This window comes from Delphinapterus leucas, chromosome 2, assembly GCF_059928025.1.
Source record: "Delphinapterus leucas isolate spDelLeu-1000000601 "Yukka" chromosome 2, BTC_Dleu_Yukka2, whole genome shotgun sequence".
Lineage (NCBI taxonomy): Eukaryota > Metazoa > Chordata > Mammalia > Artiodactyla > Monodontidae > Delphinapterus > Delphinapterus leucas.
In genome coordinates, this window is record NC_143130.1 from 102,947,927 (window position 1) to 102,969,803 (window position 21,877).

The following is a 21,877-nucleotide window of genomic DNA, read 5'->3' on the forward strand; positions in this document are numbered from 1 at the left end:
TACAGAATTTCAGTTTTTAAAAGAAATAAAGAAGGTACTTGGTATTTTTATTTTTTTATATAAAAGCAAAAGAAGAAGAATTGTGTATATTCAAATATCTTCTTTAAAAATGCAATTTCTGGCTTTTTCTTAGAGAACACAAATTTAAAGTGAAATAATTTTTAAAGTCCAATACAAAATTAAGAAAATCCACCAAAGTTTTGTGTAAATATTCAGTCATGCATTCATTCATTAACAAATACCTGCTGTGCATCTGTTACATGCCTGGTACTGCTTTGGACTCTGAGGATGCAGAGGTGACCAAGACAGATCATGTCCTTGACCGCATAAATTTTGTAGAGCTTAATGATTTAAAATTTCTGAGAAGAACTATAAAGGCAAATAAAACCAACACCTGAACTAACTGCAAGGCAAATTCAAAAAAAAAGAAAAGCTTTGAGAATTGACTAGACTTACCCTTAAAAGTCCAAGATAGCGACTGAGATACAAGCTTGGTCATGGCATACACATCAAAGTCAAGGAGACAGGCACAAGAATCAAATTTATGACAGGAGGACAATTGGGTTGCAAAAATGTCTCCAAACAAATATTCACCATGCTATCCAGTTAAGGTTCTGAAAACCCTGGATAACACATTCTACCTACAGGAAAAACAAGGTTCAAATTCAAGGTTTTCTAATAGTTAATTAAAAGGAGGCAAGAGAGTAACCACAAGAGAACAGAGAGAGAGGGAGGGATTGAAATTAAGATTGAGATTCTGTCTGTCATTGGATAAAAACAAGCAGCCATCACCAAAAAGTGTACAAACAGTAAATGCTGGACAAGGTGTGGAGAAAAGGGAACCCTCTTACACTGTTGGTGGGAATGTAAATTGGTATAGCCACTATGGAGAACAGTATGGAGGTTCCTTAAAAAACTAAAAATAGAACTACCATATGATCCAGCAATCCCACTCCTGGGCATATACCCAGAGAAAACCATACTTCGAAAAGATACATACACCCCAATGATCATAGCAGCACTATTTACAATAGCCAAGACATGGAAGCAACCCAAGTGCCATGAAAAGATAAATGAATAAAGAAGATGTGGCATATATATATATAAAATATATATACACACACACACATATATACACACACACGTACACACAATGGAATACTAATCAGCCATTAAAAAAAGAATGAAATTCCACCATTTGCAGCAACATGAATGGACCTACAGAATATTATGCTTACTGAAATAAGTCAGACAGAGAAAGACAAATACTGTATGAAGTCACTTATATGTGGAATCTAGGAAATAATACAAATGACCGTATATGCAAAACAGAAATAGACTTACAGATATAGAAAACCAACTAGTGGTTACAAAAGGGGAGAGGAAGAAGGGAGGGGCAAACTAGGGGTATAGGATTAAGAGACACAAACTACTATGTATAAAATAGATAAGCAACAAGAATATATGTATAGCACAGGGAATTCTAGCCATTATCTTGTAATAACTCTTAATGGAGTATAATCTGTAAAAATACTAAATCACCGCGCTATATACCTGAAACTAATATAATATTGTAAATCAACTCTACTTAAATTAGAAAAAAAAACTCAGTTTCAAAATTTCTGTCTTTAAAATATTCCAAAAGGCATGACAGATGCTGAAAGTGTGAACTCCTTCCAAATGCAATTATGTTGAATGCGCTTGGTACTGGTTGACTTGCTCCCAAGGCCCCACATACTTTCAGTTGAAGCCCCATCCCATAGTGACTCCTAAATCTTCAGTAAAGTATTTAGACACACACACACACACACACACAGACAACTATGAGTGAGTGTTTTTCTAGAACTTGATGAATAAGTTCTATATTCAATGGTTTGCTAAAAAGGAGATAGCCCTAAAGGTTAAGGACTACAGAGGACAGACACACACTAGGAGCAAGCTGTGAGAACTCACAGGTATCATGAAGACTGTCACATGCCACAGAATTAGATTTTCACCTAAGTTAACCAGATATGCAAGGAGGAGGAAGCCTCCAGATGACAGCATGGCTATTCTAATTTTGCCTCCTCCATTTCATTATCCATATAACTTCTGAGTGAGTTTTCTAAGACACAAATCTAAGCATGCCCTACCTATGATCAAGATTCTTCGATAATTTCCCATTGCCTACTGGATTAAAAAAGAAGAAGAAGAGGGGCTTCCCTGGTGGCGCAGTGGTTGAGAATCCGCCTGCCAATGCAGGGGACACAGGTTTGATCCCTGGTCCAGGAAGATCCCACATGCCGCGGAGCAACTAAGCCCGCACGCCACAACTACTGAGTCTCTGCTCTAGAGTCCGTGAGCCACAAGTACTGAGCCCGCATGCCACAACTACTGAAGCCCGTGCGCCTAGAGCCCGTGCTCCGCAATGAGAAGCCACCACAACGAGAAGCCCACACACTACAACGAAGAGTAGCCCCCACTCGCCACAACTAGAGAAAGCCCGCGCACAGCAGCGAAGACCCAACACAGCCAAAAATAAATAAATAAAATAAATAAATTTATAACAACAACAAAAAAAGAAGATAAAAACCTTTGCAAAGCATTTAAGGCCTTTCCCAGCTTCTTGCAAAGTGCCTGGTGAGCAGTGGGTTCTCTAAACATGGAGCATGAGCATGGTTCCCTCTTTCTATCAGGGCTCAACTCAAAAATCACAGAACTTCTCAGAAAAGTCACCCCTGGCCATCTACTAGAATGCCAGCAAGCCCTCTCCCCCCAAATTTTCATAGCCCTCTTCTATACTTATTTTCTCTCCTCAGTTCTTTCAATATCTAACATATTATGTATTTTACTTATGTAACTTATTGTCTGTAACCCTCAGTAGGCATATATAAAACATCAACTATAAATATAGTCTCTAGGTAGACAGGGATTTTTGACTTTTTAATTTGTCCACTACTATCTCCATTACCTAGAACCGGGCTTGGCACACAGCAAGTGCTTCATAAAATATATGTAGGATGGATGGGTGCGTGGATCATTAAAACCTCAACCCAAAAACCAGTTCTACCTGAAGCCTCCAGGAAGATTTAGATATCCCTGCTTCTCTCTCCTTCCCTGTACGTAACTTCTCTTATCATATTGTACTTCTTTGAATGTTGAGCTGAAAAATTCATTGAAATCAAGGGCCTCACTTTCATTTGTATGTACTTAGAAGTGACTCCTTTGTGCTTGGTACATGATATGCCATTGAATAAACGAATGATTGATTATATCCTTATTTTAAAGATGAGGAAAATAAGGTTTAAAAAGGTTAAATAACTTTTAAGGGCACACACTAGTAAGTTGCAGAGGTAAGATACTAACCCAAATGTATACCAAGCCATTCCTTTAGTTTTCCTTGTCACTACTACCATATCTCCCTACAATGTTCTATCCTGTCCCACATTTTCTATTATTCATATTGTACCTATTACTAAGTCCCTGTTCAAGTCAAATCCCACCTATTCAATGAAATCTTCCAGATGACTCTTATTCACAGTAACTTCTCCTTTTTTTTTACCAGAAAGTTCCTGAGATAGCTCTCAGGGTAAATGGGGGAGGTTATAAGATAGGGTTTGTGGCCTATCTTATAACAGCTTATCCACTTGTGTTCCTCACTCCATATTCAGGCTCTTGGTGCAAAGGCCTACCTGTTTTGCAGGTAATGCACCCTCCATTGGTCCCCAACCTCAGGTAACAGTCTCTCATGATCTGCTTATCTCTCCTAAGGACTTATGTGGCTGGTGATGGATGCAACTGTTTCCTTGATTTGACTGAGCTGAGCTTCCAAGAGAAGCTGCAGAATGAAGCAACTCTGAATAATCCGCATCCCCACCCTGGGATTAGCACTCAGGATACATAAAGCTTTTCCCCTCCTCTCTCCGTCTCAGTTTCTGTTGAAAGAAAGGGTTTCAACCTTTCCCAAATGTGACTCTTCCAAGGTTGTTTCATGAGAAGCAAAAGCTTATTTTCTATTAGCCATTTCCTCATGTTATCACATGGAAAATAGACTTTTCATTGGCCCAACTTCTCCCTTTTTAAACAGAGGCGCATATACCAACATCAGAAATAACAATTTTTGTTGTCAATGGTCCTTGAAAAGTAATGTAAAAAGATACTTACAGTTGAAAAAATATGCTTGTTACTTGTTCTCATTTTCTCATCTCAAGCTGAGACATATACACTCAGAACCTGCAAAAACCACAATAAATTCTTCTCTAATGTCTTCTATACTTAAAATCTTCAGTACATACCCAAGCATCTTATTCAGTAATAATGTGCCACCCTAGTTCGTAACTGCACTAAACATTTAACCCTTAATTGTGTCTACATAAAATGTTGAGATATCCACAATCTGAGAAGCAGTAGTGAATTAAAAGCACAGGACCACCTGTGTTCAGATCCCACCTCCATCATTTATCAGCTGTGCAAAGTTAAGTTCCTTAACGTCTGTCTCCTTTCCCTCATTTTAAAATGGTATCCTATCACTTCATAAAGTTGTTATATTTAATTTGAAAATAGTCATTAATAAATGATAGCTATATGGGAGTTTATTATGCACCGGGCACTATGTTGAGCACTTTACATCCATTTCATCTGTCAGAGAAATCTGAAGAAACTCAGAAGCTGAGCACAGGGCTTTGTACATTGTAGACAACTAAAATATACTGAAGGAATGAAGCTAAGAAGGTCCGGGGCTATCAGGATATTGGTAGAGCTGTGAGTGGAGCCCAGGTATGCCTGACCGCAAAGCCCATGTCCCTGACCCCTGCGCTATATTCTGACAACGTCCAGAGTGCCCAGGACAGGGCTGGCACAGAAAGGCCCTGATACATGGCGTTTTGTTTACCATGGGCCCTCTGACATTAGAGAGGACTAGAAGAGTGGTCTTTGAACGCGGGCTCACCAGTTTCCAGCAGGGCCTTGAGCCCACTGGTCAGGGCTACGTGGTTTTCCTAGCCGAGGACTGAGGTGAGATGGAAAATGCACCCTTCTTCACTCCTCTATTCTCTTCTCCCCACAACTGCAGCGCCGGGTGAGCGGCCCGGGGCACGCACTTCTGGAGCCCCTTTTTCCTCTGAGACTCGCAGGCTAGCCGACGCGACTGCGGCCCTGGGTTGGAGGGAGCCTGTTTCCAGTCGGACCGCGTCCAGCGGCGCTTCCGAGCTCCGCGCCTGCGCACTCAGCCCGTCTCCGCGCCGGCCCTGAGGACGTGTGCGCGCTGCCTTCGCGGCTCCTGGGGCTTGAGATGCGCGGCTCGCGGGCCCGTGCCAGCTCCAGGTGCGTGAGGAGGATTTCAAGAACCCAGGTGTGAGGTGGAGCGACCCCCCCGGGAAAGGTCGGGCCTGCCTCGGTCCCTCCAAGGTGCCCGGGGACCCAGAACGGGGGCGCCACGACCTCAGCTCCTTTGCTTTTCCCACTTCCCCGCCTTCTGACTGCAGCTCATGGGGAGCGGGAATCTCTGAGAGGAATTGCAAAAAACGATACCTTCCCCTGCAGTGGGTCGTATCACATGTGGCATTTTTCCCCCTCTCTGTGGCCAAAGCAGTTTTCATCCTTGCCTTTACTTTCCTGGTGTGGGATTTTGCAGTCTCTGAACTCTGGCTCGACTCCTAGGTGCTTACTGGTTGCGGGCAATTAGGGCGAGGGCCAGGTGTCAGGGTCTGTGTCCTGTGCAATCCCTCAGAGAGAAAGAGGTGAGGGTTCAAGGTCAAGAGAGGGGGCCGGGGGAAGTGGGGCAGAAGAAGCTACAGAGAGGGAAAGGCTGTGATAAATGTCGCCAGAGGTTATTCCGTAACTGAAAGTTCTCTAACTTTCTCTCAGTTCTTGTGTTTCTTGTTCATTTACTTTTGTGATATCCTCACCTTGTTTTAATGGTGTTGTTAAGACTGGAAAACCAACAGGCTTTCGGCCTTGAAGTATCGTTGGAATTTTTGAGATCAGTTTTCACAGTTTTATAACGGAGTGTATCTTGCTGTAGTCAGGGTAATCTGGGGGTTGACCCATTGAGATTTACCATCTTTTATTTTCACTTTAACATAGGAAAAATTACACGCTGTTGGATTTGTTTTTGAAATATGACCGACAAAAAAGGTCATTTGAGAACACAGAGAAATCAGTAGAAGTGGGATTTGGAGTTCTATCAAATTACTGTGCATATGCTTAAGTACGCGTGGGACTGCATTTGGAGCTTGGGATCCCTTAGCTGTCACTTATAAATAGCAGATGAGATCACTGCTTGCCACCAGTGATTCTAACAATATAGGGCTTCCAGTAAGTGCTTTCCCACATGGTGTGGACGCAACTGACAATAGTATCCGGTCCTAGTGCTAGTGTTAGTTGATAAGCCATAGTCTCTTTTTGGCACAGTAACTATAGGTAGTCAATTCCTGTTATAATCAGAAATGGTTGTCATGTGTGTGGTTCTAGTGTGGGATTTTTTTCAAGTGTTCCAAAGAAACTATTAAAGGAAAGAAGAAATACACAATAGGAGCTGAGGACCCTGGCTACAGGCCAGAATCCTGTGTGTGATCTTTCAGGCCCGACCATAGACAATTGCGTGGCTTTGCCTGGCTGGCCTCTTCGGGGGAAGCTGCTCTTGCCACACCAGACTTGGGCATGGCCAGTGCACTGCAGTTTTCTGGAGGGAGTTGCAGTCAAGGACTCACCCCTTCCCTCCCACTAGCCATGCTCATACTGTATTGCATTCCTGGCTCAGGTACTTCCATTCTGAGGGCCTTGGCCAAGGTACTTCCCAGGTGCCACCACCAATACCTCCTTATTGCAAAGGGAGGGAAGGTGGAGGGGGCAGCCTTGACTGAGGTACTTTTCTCCATTTTGACCCAGGACCATTCCACTTGCAGCTCTTCCTTCCTGCTCCCCTGGCCCACAGGTCCATAAAGAGGCAGAAACCTTTTGTTCCAGCCTCCTTTGCAGAGAGATGATTGTGTGCATTGCATCCACCTAACCCTCACCTAGTGTTCCATTTAATCGACCACTGGGGAACCAGTACTTTTTTAGCCTCTTGCTTGCACTGTGGCAGTAAGTGAATAAAGACTTGATTATTACTTGCAGTTTGGCTCATTGTCCTAATTGACACCTCAACACCTGATTTTGCCTGACGGGAATTAAATAAATTGCCAAGTCCTTGGCAATTCACTTAATTTTAATCCTCGTAACTGCTGCTGTGTTAGCATTTTAGGGATTTGGAGTATATTCACCTGTAATTTCTCTAACTCAGTGTTGTGAAAGTGCATAGTAATAGCATCAACAGCTAATTGTTGCTAACGTGGATATCTGGGTTATATGGTATATTTTATAAATTAATATAGTGGCTTGCAGTCAGATTATTTGTGTGGCATATTACCTTTGGCCTCTAATTAGATTTTTCTGATAAATATTTTGGGGTTATATGGGTCAGTTGAAGAAAATTAATAATCCTTAGTAATCCTGTCTCATCCTATGGGCCCCAATCTTACTTAATAGATTACTTGCCACTTTGAATAAAGTGATTGATTTGTTGTAGGTTCCTCTGTCTAGTGTGTAAAGAGGTATGCCAGGAACAGGTTTCACAGGTTTTTACCTCCTCCTATAGACGTTTCACAAAACAGTATTTATCCTTACCATATGTTATGCAATCTGATATTTTCTACTCTATTAAACAAAAATGCTGATCATGACCCACTAAAGTGATTGCACAATCCACTAATGGGTAGTGACATGCAGTTTGAAAACCACTATGATAAAACAACTAGAAGATAATTTGCTCAATAAATGAATTTTTTTTTCTGTTTTTAAATCAGATTCCTGAAGAGAACCACAGTGGGTGTGTTTGTGATTTTGTGTTTAAGGTGTCTTCTAGGAGAAAATAGATAATAGCACACAGCATATATGTTGGATATTCACTAAATCATCTGACAAAAGAACACTGAGTTTCTGGTAGATTTATCAACTCTCTGATCTCAACTAGAAGATACAACATTAGAGAGCTGGCACAGCTTTTTTTAATCTCTGGCTTCCTTATTTAAGGAAAATGCAGTAGAAGACGAAGGATGAGAAGAAAATTGACTTTTCAGTTAGGAGAAGACAGGGTATAAAATGGTTGAGAAAGTTCCTGGTAAGCTTTTGCATGTGTCCTACAGAGGTATATTAGGGAAAATATCTTTATCTTTATATTAACTGAGACCAAAATGACCTTTTTATTCTACTGCCTGAAAAGTAAACTACACTCAGACTTTCAATTACTTAGCCATAGATAAGTATATAAGTAGCCAGTGTGTCAACCTCATTGCCTCTGTACTTGTCTTTTAGGACTTCTACAACAAAGTGGAAAGGAGAAATAAAAAGAAATGTTTGTTTAGTGTGTTTATCTCTTAGTTAGAAACCCTAAAAATGATATTAAGTAGATAAGGATAAAGTTTTTAAATTTGATTAGTGTTGAGCTAAATAATACCTTACATTTATACATTGCTTCAGTTTTCCAACACATTTAGGTGCATTATCTCCATTGATTCTCACAACAACTCAATGTGGTAGGCAGGCCAGGAGGCATTTTCCCTGATTTAGAGATGAGGAATCTATATTTCCTTCTTGCCACCAAGTTCATATGATGGCAAATCCGGGAATAGAATCCAGGTTTTCTGGGACATTTTCTCCCAGTTGTTTATGTTATCTTTGTTGGTCCAAAGAAGTAACTGAGAGTAAATATTGCTAATGATGTGGCTAAGAATTTTGATAACTAAAACATTCCATTCTCAGATCATGTCCAAGGTATGCTATAATTGAATGCAGATATGTCTTAATTTTAGTATTATATTTTATTTCTTACACTCTTTATCTTTCTAGCCCAATGTTTGAAAAATGACAAATCTACTTAATAGTGGACTAGGAAAATTGGAATTAAAAGATTTATTTAATGTTAAGAAATTCAACTCAGTCCCCTTTTAATGTATCATCTCAATTAATTAGAAATATAGCTTAAAATTATATACATTTTTAAGTATTTCTTTTAAAGACTTCTCATTTCTCTGTATGAGTGAAATTAGTTTAATGATTCTAAAGGATCTAAGCGGGCCTCTCACTGTTGTGGCCTCTCCCGTTGCGGAGCACAGGCTCCGGACGCGCAGGCTCAGCGGCCATGGCTCTCGGGCCCAGCTGCTCTGTGGCATGTGGGATTCTCCCGGACCGGGGCACGAACCCGTGTCCCCTGCATCGGCAGGCGGACTCTCAACCACTGCGCCACCAGGGAAGCCCTAACTTACTTTTAGACACAGGAAGAGTTGAGGTTCCCTATTGCCTTTAATACCTTTAGCCAAAGAACAGGTTAAATTATTTCTTTTCATATGAATAAGTAATTTTTAATTAATACATTTTTATTTTTAATTTTTAGACATCTGTGGAGTGTAAGAACACTATGGAGCTCATCAGAGTATATCACTGAAGAATATGATGGCTGAAACCAATTTTAAAATGCTAAAGATTCAACAGTGTGTAGTAGCCAACAAACTACCTAGAAACAGGCCATATATTTGCAATATTTGCTTCAAGCATTTTGAAACACCCTCAAAATTAGCGAGGCATTATCTCATTCATACTGGTCAAAAGCCATTTGAATGTGATGTGTGTCATAAAACCTTTAGACAACTAGTTCATCTGGAAAGACATCAACTAACTCATAATCTGCCTTTTAAATGTAGTATTTGTCCACGCCACTTTAAGAATCTGAAGACATTCGTGAAGCACCAACAGCTTCACAATGAAACTTACCAGAATGACGTTAAACAGGTCAGAAGACTGCTGGAGGCCAAGCAAGAAAAGCCAGTGTATGGAATGTATCATGCTCTTACCACAGAGGAGAGATGGGCATTACACCCGTGCTCCAAGTCTGATCCTACATACAGCCCTACAAAGAAAAAAAAGAACATTCACACGTGTACAATCTGTGGCAAGCTGTTCCCATCACAGTCAAAACTTGATAGGCACGCACTTATTCATACTGGTCAGAGGCCTTTTAAATGTGTCCTGTGCAGTAAATCTTTTCGACAGTCAACTCACTTAAAAATCCACCAACTCACACATTCAGAGGAAAGACCTTTTCAATGTTGTTTTTGTCAAAAAGGATTTAAGATTCAAAGCAAACTGCTGAAGCATAAACAAATCCATGCCAGGAATAAGACTTTTCAGACTCTTTCATTAAAGGTGAAGAGTCCAGAATCAGGCCCCCTGCCTAATAAATTAAATGCAAAGCAGGATAGTTTTGAAAATGGTGATATACGTGAATCTGAGGAGAATAATCAACTTGATGTCCACTCTATTTATATTGTCCCTTTTCAATGTCCAGAGTGTGAAGAATGTTTTGAATCAGAGCAGATTCTCAATGGACACAAGTGTTTTCCTGCCAGAAGTGGCAAAATTCCAAGCAGGCTCAAAAGAAGCTACAACTATAAAACCATTGTTAAAAAAATCTTGGCTAAGCTTAAACGAGCTGGGGGTAAAAGATTAGATAATTTTCGATCTGAGAAAAAAGTATTTACAAACAGTTTCTTGAAAAATTGTGAACTTATTTCCGGTGAGCAGAGCCCTGAACAAACCCAGAGAACATTTATGGGTTCTCTTGGCAAGCATGGAACATATAAGACAGTTGGCAATAAAAAGAAGAAAACGTTGACTTTGCCATTTTCTTGGCAAAAGCACTTCCAGAGCCAAGATTTGGGAAAAAACGTAAAAGGTATTCTTACACCAGAGAACATGTTAACTATGGATAATTCTGTGAATAATAAAGATGTATCTATCTATGGTTCATCAGGTGAGGAATTCTTTGAAAACTGTGAGGTGCTTCAGTGTGGTTTTTCAGTTACAAATGAAAACATCTATACTGGACATAAGATGTGTCCTTGTGACAAATGTGAGAAAGTGTTTCCTTCCGTATCTAAACTACAAAGACACTATTTAATTCATACTGGACAGAGGCCTTTTGGCTGTAATGTTTGTGGGAAATCTTTTAGACAGTCAGCTCACCTGAAAAGACATAAATTAACTCATATTGATAAGATTCCATATAGAAAATCTCTTTGCCAAGTAGAATTGGAAAATTTGAACAAACTTTTCATTCATCAAGGCGATAATGTTAACTATAGTGCTTCCCAGCAATGTCAGACTCTTGGTTTTCAAAAATACGAGGTCTCAGAGTCAGATCAAACATCAGAAATAAAAGTGAAGGCAGAATCAGAGGATTTCATTCTTGGTACCCCCTATAGGAACAGGCAGCCCTGTCTCTCTAGTGCACTTCTGGAATCAGAGCAGAGCCGTCATGGTCATTGTTGTAGTTATTCAGGGCGTAGTGAGAGGAATGATGGCCTTCTTTACCAATGCAGTGTTTGTTCTAAAAGTTTTAGATCCCCATCTAAACTGGAAAGACACTATCTAATTCATGCAGGGCAGAAGCCATTCGAATGCTCAGTTTGTGGCAAAACATTCAGACAGGCTCCTCACTGGAAGAGACATCAACTTACTCACTTTAAGGAATGACCACAAGAGAAAATGGTTGTCTTAAATTCAGTTATGTAATTGACAGACCCACTAACACATGTGTGGTCTTTCTGGTGACCTTGCTCTTTAGCCTGTATCATTTATAATGTATTTTTATCAAAAGGCCTGCATTAGATTGAATGATTTCATAGGCAGTTGCTTGTCTGCATAGTCAGAGATACATAGAAATGTAATATGTTTTAGGAACAGCCAAATTAATTTTTAGGGGGAAGAACATGATTTGATGCCATAAAGCAAGTATTTGTTTTATTTTAACATACACTTTGGCTGTATTGAAAATGTTGTAAATCCATGATGTAGTACAAATAATTCAGCCTCATTTTTAAAGGAATTATTCCTTAAGACACGCCATCTCCTTTTATATATGCTCAAAAGACTGAGAGGCAAAAATTGGTTTTTGGCCACTACAGATAGCCCCACTTATATTATTTCATGTATTTTACACCTATGGTTCAAATTCCATTGCAAAATTTTTTCTTATAAGCTAAAAAATATAAAGGCAATAAAAGTGAAAGTGGATGAGAAAATAATAGCATTATTTTCATTGTTCTTTTCCAAGCTGTTTATTCTTAGGACTCCGGTAGCTTACCCTCCTATTCTATAGGTGATTTGAATTGTTTTTTTGCCCAGCCTGCTGTTATCTTAACCCCCAAAATGTACAAGTAGGAGAGAGGCTAGGATGCACCTGTATACATTTACCATGTTTATTTGTCAGGAATAATGTTCAAGTGCCATAATCTTTTTGATGATATGTATGCAGTGCCATCTTTTCAGAGGAATGAATGCAATTCATCTACATGCTTATTAATGATTGATAGCAGTAGTTGTAGACTTAAGACTCACCTGTAGATCTGCATCTCCATAAGACTTTTACATTTACCTTAGCAAAACTTTCTTTTAATACCTCTTTGAGTGGTCCTATGACTAAACTAAATATTAAGTTTGATCAAACGACAGTGACTAGGTCTAGTTCTATTTTTTATTCCTGTTTTTTTGCAAGATTCTAATGCTAAAGAATGTTATTTTGATCATTAGTAAATTGTTATTTTAATTAGTAAGGTAATCCCGTATAGGAATAAGATGCTTATGGAATTGAGAGTATCATTCTAAACAGTACTGTCATGATTTGGGGAATATTTAGTCAAACTGTAAAAGGCTTGTAATCACACATTGTCCTTCACATTTGCCATTTTTAATAAAATCTTTAAGAATGACATTTCCTAGCAATAAGAGAAAGTAACCATTATCTTTCTAAGGTGAAAAGAACAGGTGGGTATTTATCCTAGCACTCTCAGATATATGTAGTGACAAGCCCTCTACTGAGAATGGATAAAGGAACAATTTTACATTGTACTGTAATAATTGTCTCTGTTGGGGGGGAGGGGGAGGAGAAGTCAGTCTGCTTTTACAAGTGAATTTTGAGAAACTTGGGTTTAATTCATAGAGATTAAACTTAACAGTACAGATAAAAGCCCAACGATGTACAAATGTGCAGGAGAATCGTGTTTTAAAGAATGTTTCTCTTATGTTTCCTTGAGATGTGTTCCTCCAGTGCAAACAAGGTGATGTTTTATAAAATTTACTTTACACAGAACTATTTAAGAACACATCTATTACATAAAAGCAAGGGATAACTAGTTCATGTTTTCCAAGAATAAAGGTTCAAGGGTTTTTTCTTTAATATGTCCGAAATTATATATTTGGGAATTTTCCTAAGCTATTTATGTAATTTTATTTGAAGTAAATGTCTCATATACTCTTTTCCCAACCCTAACAGGAGAATCCTAACAGTGTTGTGCTTGTATGATTATTAGACTTTATTTGCCTAAGTGATACTACTATACATTTTTTTTTTTTGGCCCATGCCTTTTTAAGCTGTTTCATATTGAAAGTTGGAATATTGTAAAAATTTTGTCGAAGAGGTACTGTAGTGCTATTTGAAGTACCTGTAACGAAATACTTATTTACTTTTATTATCACTACAAGCTGTGGAAACTTTATAGGAATGAAAATAAACTGTATACATCCATGATAAACTGTATACATCCATGATAAGAAGTTTAAACATTAGATGTTAAATGATGACTTGCTGCATGCTAGAACTGTTATTATTGTTGAATCAATTGCTTTGGTTTTCTGGAAAAAATAAACTTTTAAATATCTGTAAAGAAAATTAGAAGAATTTTTGTTTGGGCAATTCCAGGCTGTAGCATGATTATTTACTGAAGTAGTTTGATTGAATTAGTGAAATTATTGTTCCTTGTTTTGTACTGCAATAGGGCCTATTAGGACAAAATGTGTGTTGAAGGAAAGTAGATGGTGATTCTTGAAAAATTCAAATTTTAGAATATTTTAAAAATAAAGTTTCAAATTATACAGTTTGAACTTTTTTAAAAGGGAAAATCACATAATACAGGAACAAGGTACTGATTGCCAAACACTTTCCTGGGCCCACTCCAGTCTACCTTCTACCTTCTGAGCTTTCTACGTGGATAGTTAATCGTTTACTTCCTTGTTCATGTTAAGTTTCTTTGATAGCTCCTTATAACCTACAAATGGATATGTTAACTCCATTGCATGTCACATGATCTATCTGCTTATCCATTTATCTTCCTCCTTGGCCTCCCTGTCCAGATTTGTACTAAAGAAACATAAAATTAGTTCCTCCAATACACGTTATTCCTGCTTCCATCTTATCTATGTAGTATTAATTTAAATTAGATACAAACTCATACTGTATTCAAAGAAGAGATTTAGTTGAGCCAGGTTTTATTTGTTTTTAGTCCATGATTATGGAAGAAAACTAAAGTGTTTAGTTTGCAGAAAACAGATTTCAATTTACGTTACGTGAGATAACCAATGAGAATTATAGACATTTTTAAGGGATAGCACCAGTGTTTGAAGTCTGCATATCTTATAAGAATCCTTTGTTAGAAGTGAATTGTCAAGGGCTGTTTCATGCAGAATATCTGCTCTTTAGAAGCAGTGAAAGGAAACATTTAATTCCTTTCTTGAGATTTCTCCTATTGCCAGTTAGAAGGGCTTAGAATTTCAGGGCTAACTGCTAGAATTCTATTAGCACTATTCTATTAGAGAACAAAATTCTATTAGAGGAAAAAAGATAACTGAAGAAGAAAAGTGGTACAATGGTATTATTAAACAATATGGAACATGTAATACTTTGCATCTATATCGGCTAACTTCTATTCATTCTTTGAAGTTTAAGCTTAAACACTGCTGCCTCTGGAAGCCTTTTTGATTTACCCTAGCACTCTATTCCCTGTGCTCCCACTGCTTTTTGTTCATAACTCTATTAATCGTCACTGTTGACTAGTGGTTTTCAAACTTTAGTGTGCACTAGAATCATCTAGAGGGCTTGTTAAAAGCATAGATTGCTGAGCTACACCCTCAGAGTTTCTGATTCAATATTTGGAGCTGGGCCTGAAAATTTGCATTTATACAGGTTAACTGTTATTACTATACTGAAACTATACTTTGAGAACCATTGAGCTGAACTACATTTTTCTGGAAAGCAAGAGAATTCATGATTTTATGTTTTATACATAAAGTATAAAGCAGTATCTCTAATGTTTTTACCTCCTCAAATATTTACTGAATGTATAAAGGAAGAAATGAATGAAGCCATTACAAACTCTTACCTTCTCTGTAAATCTATAACTTCATTTAGAGCCTTTCATTCATTCTTGGCATGAGTTTGCCTTCTAAGATGTTGAGATCAAAGCCAATCCAAAACTTTCTAAACTTCCCTCTTCACTCAAAAATGTCTATCTTTACTCCTTACTTTTCTCATGTATCTCAGAATAATAATGTTCTTCCACTTTTCTGAAGCTAGCTCTTCCCTGCTCTCTCTCCTTCTGGGAGCTTCATCATTAGTCCCTTCTTTTTTCTGGTGTTTTTAGTTTTTCCCTCTCATTGGTTCCTTAAAGAAAATTTCATGTGTTCCTTATTCAGTTATGATGATTTGGGCTGCAAGTAGCAGAATGCCTGACTCAAACTGCTTCTTGCAATGGGGACCTTATTGGCTTATATGACTTGAAGTCCAGCAACTAGATAAACCCTAGGGTTGTTAAGTCATATAGTTGACTCTGGTTCCTTCCATCTGCTCTGCCTTTAACAATGACAAGGTTATTTTCCTTATGGTTTTAGGATGCTTTGTTTGCAGTTAGGGCTGCATGCTTCCTTCATGGGGGGAGGGTGGGACAGTGAGTGAATGAGAGTCCCAGAAACTCCCCCAAGAACAAAGATAAGTTTCCTAGAAGTCTACGGTGAACATTTCCTCTCTCATCTGCCAGAATTCCTTCACAGCCACATTCCTGAACCAACCACTGACAAAGGAGATAGAATTATGTGGAGCTGGACCTAGACCTCAGCCTACTTCCTTCAAACACAAGGTTGCCTGAAGATAATACAAATACTGGTCAAATTTGAAGTTGCATTTGGAAAGAAGGGAGGAATGGATAGGCAATCAAAATTTCCACTGCACCAAGCTTAAAAAGAGATAGCAGTTGGGCCAAATAACTTTAGTTTTACCTATTATTTTGGTTACTGTTATATTTTACTCTTTGCCTTTTAGGGTCGGAGATATTGAAAATTCATTACACCTACTACCTCCATTGCCTTTTCGTTCATTAGCTTCTAAGCCCTTTTTTACCTAGTGTTTTCCTCTCCACCTCTTGGGAGCTGTTCTATCAATGATCATTGTAGTAGGCATTGTTAGTTGCGACCACATCTTCTCTCTTTCACTGTATATCAGCCAGGTATTCTGGGTAGGACTGATCTTAACTGCAGCTCCAGCAATGGTCATGATCAGTCTAACTATCAAAATATTCATCATGACTTAAAAGGGTGGGTAACCCAAGACTAAGCCAGTCAATGCACAGTGCTACCTTAGCCAGAGTAATTGGCCTGGAAGAACTGACCTAAGTTGATCTGATCTGTGTGAAACCTTGTACTTGTTTCAGTGATTGAGGAAGAAGAAGTGAGTGTGGAGAAGTTTTCTCCGTTTAGGTACCATGAAGAATGCTAGTCTGGGGATGAAGTCAAAACACAAAGCAGAGTAGGGTGGGAATAGTAGGGGGAGAAGTGCCAAAAGAATGGAGCTGGAAGCTTGATCAACTGCCTGAAGCCTAATTTATCTCTAGACTTTATTTATACCTATAGATTTCCTTTACTTTAAAATCAATTTGAATTAAATTTTCTTTTTCTTACTACAACAAACTGATAATGGTCACCAATGGTCTCCTAATTTCCAAACCCATGGACTTTTTGAAGTTCTTGTCCTTTTAGATTTCTTTGAAGCGTTTGACACTATTGACAATCTTGTGTTTTGAAAGTCTTGGTTACCTGGTTTCTTTGCTTTCTCCCTTCCTTACTTACAAAACTCATTACAGAAAGCTTGTAAAAGAAAAGTTATAAAATGAACATATTATAATTTTAGGATGTCCAAAACCATCATTCAAAACTTGGCTAAGAGAAGTGACATGAAGAGAAGAGAGAGCAGGAAAAAGAGAGAGGGAGAGTTTGAGAGAGAGAGGAGAAAGATTATGATACTGCATTTTTTCAGAAATCTACTAGGTATTATAAATTAGAATCTTTCACATAGTTAGATCCACATATGATCTGGAGCTTATTGGCTTAATATCCTCTTGGCCACAAAATCATAAGGTAAATCACAAATTTAACAAATGTTAATTGGCAAATAAATTGCTCATCACTGCCCAGATCTCCTCCTGCTACCTCAGACTGTGTCTCTATATATTGGAACTATCTTTTCCTTTTAAAATCTACTTCTACCTTCTGTCTTCTCTGCTGGTACAGGGTTCCACTATTCTTTCAACTGCTTAGGATGAATTTCTCTTTATTCTGTTTCTTCAGTGTCTTCCATGCTTATTCCTGCCTCTTCAATTTTACTGCCAGAACCCAAATTTAGGCCGTGTTACTTTTGCTTTAGATTTGCAATAGTCTCCCAACTGGTATTCCCATCCCCACTTTACCTATTCCAACCCATCTAACAAACTACTGAAAAGTCATCTTCCAAAAGTAGATTTCCAATCAGTTGTTTCCCATTGCCTTCCAAGATAAATACAGTCTTCTTTCTCTAGCTTTTAAGGTTTTGATATGTTAAGCCTGATGTCTCACTCCCAACTTCTCCCAGCATGACCTGCTTTCATGGCTTTATCTCGTCTATGACTATACTAGAAATATTGTCCCTGATGTTTTTGATCATCAAAATCTTATCTACCTTTCAAGATTCATCATAAAAGCTATTCAGAAAATCTTATTTTACCTCTTGTTGTATAGACTCCATTTGTAAATAAAGTGTAATTAGATACTTTATGTATTCAAAATCTGTTGCATTTAAAATTAGGATCATGCAAATTTCCATCTTTAGCTCTATAAATAAACTTTATACAATAGCAAGTAGAAGGAAAAAAGGATTCCACATTTAATTTCTATATCTACAGACACTTTTTTGTTTTTTCCTTCACAACTGTTTATTTTCAAACGGGCTATAGATGTTACAAAATTCAAAAGTTTCAAAAGGGTGTAAAATGTAAAATAAGACTTCCCTTGCTCCTGTTCTCCCCTCCCCCAGTTCCTCCTCCCTAGAGGCAACCATGTTACCGGTTTCTTGCCTGTGTTCATCCAGGGAAAGTTAACTAGAGGTACATGTTTAATTTATATATGGATTTGAGAGTGGTAGAGGTATGCATTCAAACTCAGTAATAAGAAAACACGCAATTCAATTTAAAAATGGGCAAACAATTTGAATAGAGGCTTCCACAAAGAAGATATATGGATGGCAACTAAGCACATGAACAGACATTCAACCTCAGTAGTCATTAGGGAAATACAAATTAAAGCTACAGTGAGATATACCACATAACTATTAAAATGGCTAAGATTAAAAAGACTGACCACATCAAGTGTGGGTGAGAAGGAAGAGGAACTGGAACTCTCATATGCTACTGGTGTGAATATAAAATGGTACAACTACTTTGGAAAACAGGCAGTTTCTTAAAAATTTAAACATACACATACCATTTGATCCAGCTATTCCTCTCCTAGGTATTTACTTAAGAGAAAGGGAAACACATGTCTACATTAAGACATATATACACAAATGCTCTTAGCAGCATTATTTGTAGTAGTCAAAAACTGGAAACAATTCAATGTTCATCCATAGATGAACAGATTAACAAACTGTGGTATGTCCATAAAATAGAATACTACTCAACAATAAAAAGGCACCAACTATTAATACATGCATCAACATGGATGAATCTCAAAATCATTATGTTGAGTGAAAGAAGAAAGAAAAAAGGTACATACTGTATTATTTTCATATTTATAAAATTCTATAAAAAGGATACTAATCTGTACATCTATAGCGACAGAAAGCAGATGAGTGATTGCCTGAGAATGGGTGGGTAGAAATGGGATAGGGATGGATTGCAAAAGGAACTAGGAAAATTTTAGAGACATTGGATATGCTTATTATTATGACTTTGGTGATGGTTTCACATATGTATGACTATTTTAAACAAATCAAATTTTACACCCTAAATATGTGCGGTTCATTATATGCTAATTTATATTTCCATGAATCTGTTAAAAAACAGTTAAAATCAAGCCTCGCATTCCCCGTTTAGTTTTTTTTTTTTGCACTAATACTTTTTATAGGGTTGAAAGAAATTCCAAGTCTCCCTCTCCCTCCACGACCCTACCACAAGAAAACCTTAACCAACACCATCTACCTGGTCACTGGGACATCAATCCCGTCTCCCTGGGTGTTTTCTCTCAGCTTCCCGCTAGGGGACAGGAGCGGGGAGGTCGAAGCCCTTGCCTCTCTAGCTCAAAACCAGCGCTTGCATGCATTTCCGGCCCCGTTCTGTTCCGCTTCTTGAAGGTTGTACAAGCTGTGGTACGCGTTCCCTGTGGTGTGTAAACGTTGAGATATTCTGCTCCGCGGGTTTTTGCATCTCGGAGTTAGGCAGCCGCAGTCGCTTCTTAGCGGGAAGTGTATCAGGTTCACCGCTGCTCGGAGCGGTCCTTTGTTTTCCACTGGAGCGGAAGGAGAGTGCTGCCATGACAGCCCCTGCTCAGCCCAAGAAAATCGTGGCCCCTACGGTGTCCCAGATCAACGCGGAGTTCGTGACCCAGGTGCGCTTGGGCGAGTCTGGTGTGTGTGAAGGGGTGAGGACGCTGAAGCCCCGAGGCCAGGACGTGGGATTTTTCTTGGGAACGGGAGCAGCGAGGAGGAATTCGTTTGTCAATTCATACACTCAAGTCTTTTTACTAAAGAGTACGTGCTGTGTGCCAGCAACTGTGCTAGCTGTTGGGGAGACCGTGGTGAAAGAGGCTCTGCCCCGAGGAGTTCATGTTCCAGGGGAGACAGACACATGAAAAGAAAGTTATTATGCGAGCTTTGCTCTGTTAGAGTTCGTCGCAGGAGCGATGGATTCACAGAAGGAACACCCCAGTCACCTGAGACTGGCAAGAAGGTTCCATAGCAGAGGTGATACTGAACTGAGGGTCGAAGGAGGGATAGGCTTATTCTTAGCCTTAGAGTAACCTAGATCTTTGAAGGGAATGGTGAGAATTTGACAAGACACCTGCTCCAAATACATGCATCTACGAAGAGAGCAATCCCATGGTCAGAAAGCGTTCATTTAAAACCTGTTGATTGTGTTGCATGGTGAACCGCGATTGGCTTTGAATAGGGAAACATAGCCCTGTAGCACTGAGCAACTTTCCTAATCCTTATTTGTTGCTTTGGGTGTTGGATAAGAGTGCAAGTAGCTCTGTGCAGAACTTATTACTCACTTGCTTCTTTCTTCTCTGTGCCCTGTTTCAGCAGATTTGCCAAGGCAGAAGCATAAGAGTCATTTTGAATCCTTTCTTAAAGAGTTCTAATTGCCCTTAGGATAATGACTGGAATCATTCACCTTGTTTTGTGATCTGACCCATGCTTATATCCAGTTTCCTCTCTTTTTTTCCCTCCTTTTCTAACAGTGTTTAGCCATACTGAACTGCATTTATTTGTGCCATGCAATCTTTCATCTCCTGGCACCTCCTTTCAACATTGTTCCCTCTACTTCATTTTTTCCCCTACCTTTTCTTATATGGTTAATTCATTGTCATTCATCTACATTAATTTGGAGAGGTTTTTCTGGACAAGTTAGACTAGAACTCCCTTTTCCCATATGCTTGAATTTTTGTGGAAAAAGTTATTAGTTTCCTCCCCTCAGGGATCTTACATTTTAGAGGGATGAGTGAGACAAATGAACAGTGTAGTTTCAGACAGTGATTATTGCTATCAGGAAAATGAAACGGCATTGTGGCAGACTGGGTGGGGTTTATGAAGAGCAGTCAGGAGAGTCCTGACTAAGACCCGAATGAGCTAAGACCTGAATGCAAAAGCTAAGACCTGAATGCAAAAAAGGAGCCAGTCTGGGGAAGAGCAGGGAAACAGTCCAGGGAGTAGCAAGTGGAAATGCCTTATGGTGTGTATGTAAAGAAGCCAGGAGAGCGAACTTAAGAAGTAAGAGGGAGGATGGTATGAGATGAGGACAGAGAGTATGTAGGGATCCTACCATTTCCCTGCCCCTCCTCCTCCATTATTTTCTGAGCACCTGGCACACCTGACCAGAGAAGGGGCTTTTTAATTATTATTGAATGAGTGAGATGTAGAGGTTAAAATTTAGTTTTAAGAAGGTCAGATATCTGAACTCTGTGATCTCACTTTTTTTTTTTTTTTTTTTTTTTTTGCGGTACGCGGGCCTCTCACTGTTGTGGCCTCTCCCGTTGCGGAGCACAGGCGCTGGACGCGCAGGCTCAGCGGCCATGGCTCACGGGCCCAGCCACTTCGCGGCATGTGGGATCTTCCCAGACCGGGGCACGAACCCATGTCCCCTGCATCGGCAGGCGGACTCTCAACCACTGCGCCACCAGGGAAGCCCTGATCTCACTTTTTTTAATGATGGTTAGCATTTTTTAGCAATAACGTATTTTTTAATTAAGGTATGTTCATTGATTTTTTTAAGACATAATGCTATTGCCACTTAATAGACTACAGTATAGTGTAAATTGTAACTTTTATATGTACTGGGAAACCAAAAAATTCATGTGACTTGCTTTATTGAGGTGGTCACTGCAATATCTCTGAGGTATCCCTGTATGTGTATTTAAATTCATATTTTTCAGGTAAAACCTGCTTTGCTGAAATACAACATACTGACTCTTTTATTCTTGGTAATAACCTGATAAACTACAACTTTTTTTTAGG

At 39.0% G+C, this 21,877-nt stretch overlaps 2 protein-coding genes and 1 long non-coding RNA gene across 10 annotated transcripts in view; 2 read left to right on the forward strand and 1 right to left on the reverse strand.

Moving 5' to 3' along the window:
- Positions 1-5,205, reverse strand: part of LOC111181776 (uncharacterized) — a 146,287-nt gene extending 141,082 nt beyond the window's left edge. For 2 of the 3 annotated variants that reach the window (XR_016392137.1, XR_004024072.2), the window contains exons 1-2: positions 4,928-5,203; positions 4,144-4,212 (exon numbers count right to left, since the gene is read on the reverse strand). This is a non-coding gene — a long non-coding RNA (uncharacterized LOC111181776). Of the gene's footprint in view, positions 1-4,143; positions 4,213-4,927 lie in introns of all 3 variants that reach the window. The other variant, XR_002646597.2, reaches the window with a different exon arrangement.
- Positions 5,197-17,888, forward strand: ZNF770 (zinc finger protein 770). Its single transcript, XM_022587529.2, has 2 exons — positions 5,197-5,329; positions 9,410-17,888. The coding sequence occupies exon 2, from the start codon at positions 9,466-9,468 to the stop codon at positions 11,545-11,547; it is 2,082 nt and encodes a 693-aa protein (XP_022443237.2). The 5' UTR covers positions 5,197-5,329; positions 9,410-9,465; the 3' UTR covers positions 11,548-17,888.
- A 1,561-nt stretch (positions 17,889-19,449) lies between these two features.
- Positions 19,450-21,877, forward strand: part of AQR (aquarius intron-binding spliceosomal factor) — a 138,105-nt gene continuing 135,677 nt past the window's right edge. For all 6 annotated transcript variants that reach the window (XR_016392136.1, XM_030762878.2, XM_022587531.2 and 3 more), the window contains exon 1: positions 19,450-19,752. Coding sequence is in view for 5 of the 6 variants with exons in the window: in XM_030762878.2 (XP_030618738.2) it covers positions 19,462-19,752 (291 nt within the window). In the remaining variant the exon portion in view is untranslated. The remainder of the gene's footprint in view (positions 19,753-21,877) is intronic.

What these genes read in the sequence shown, in the direction of transcription:
- ZNF770 (XM_022587529.2), top strand. Translation starts at nt 9,466, where the DNA reads ATGATGGCTGAAACCAATTTTAAAATGCTAAAGATTCAACAGTGTGTA.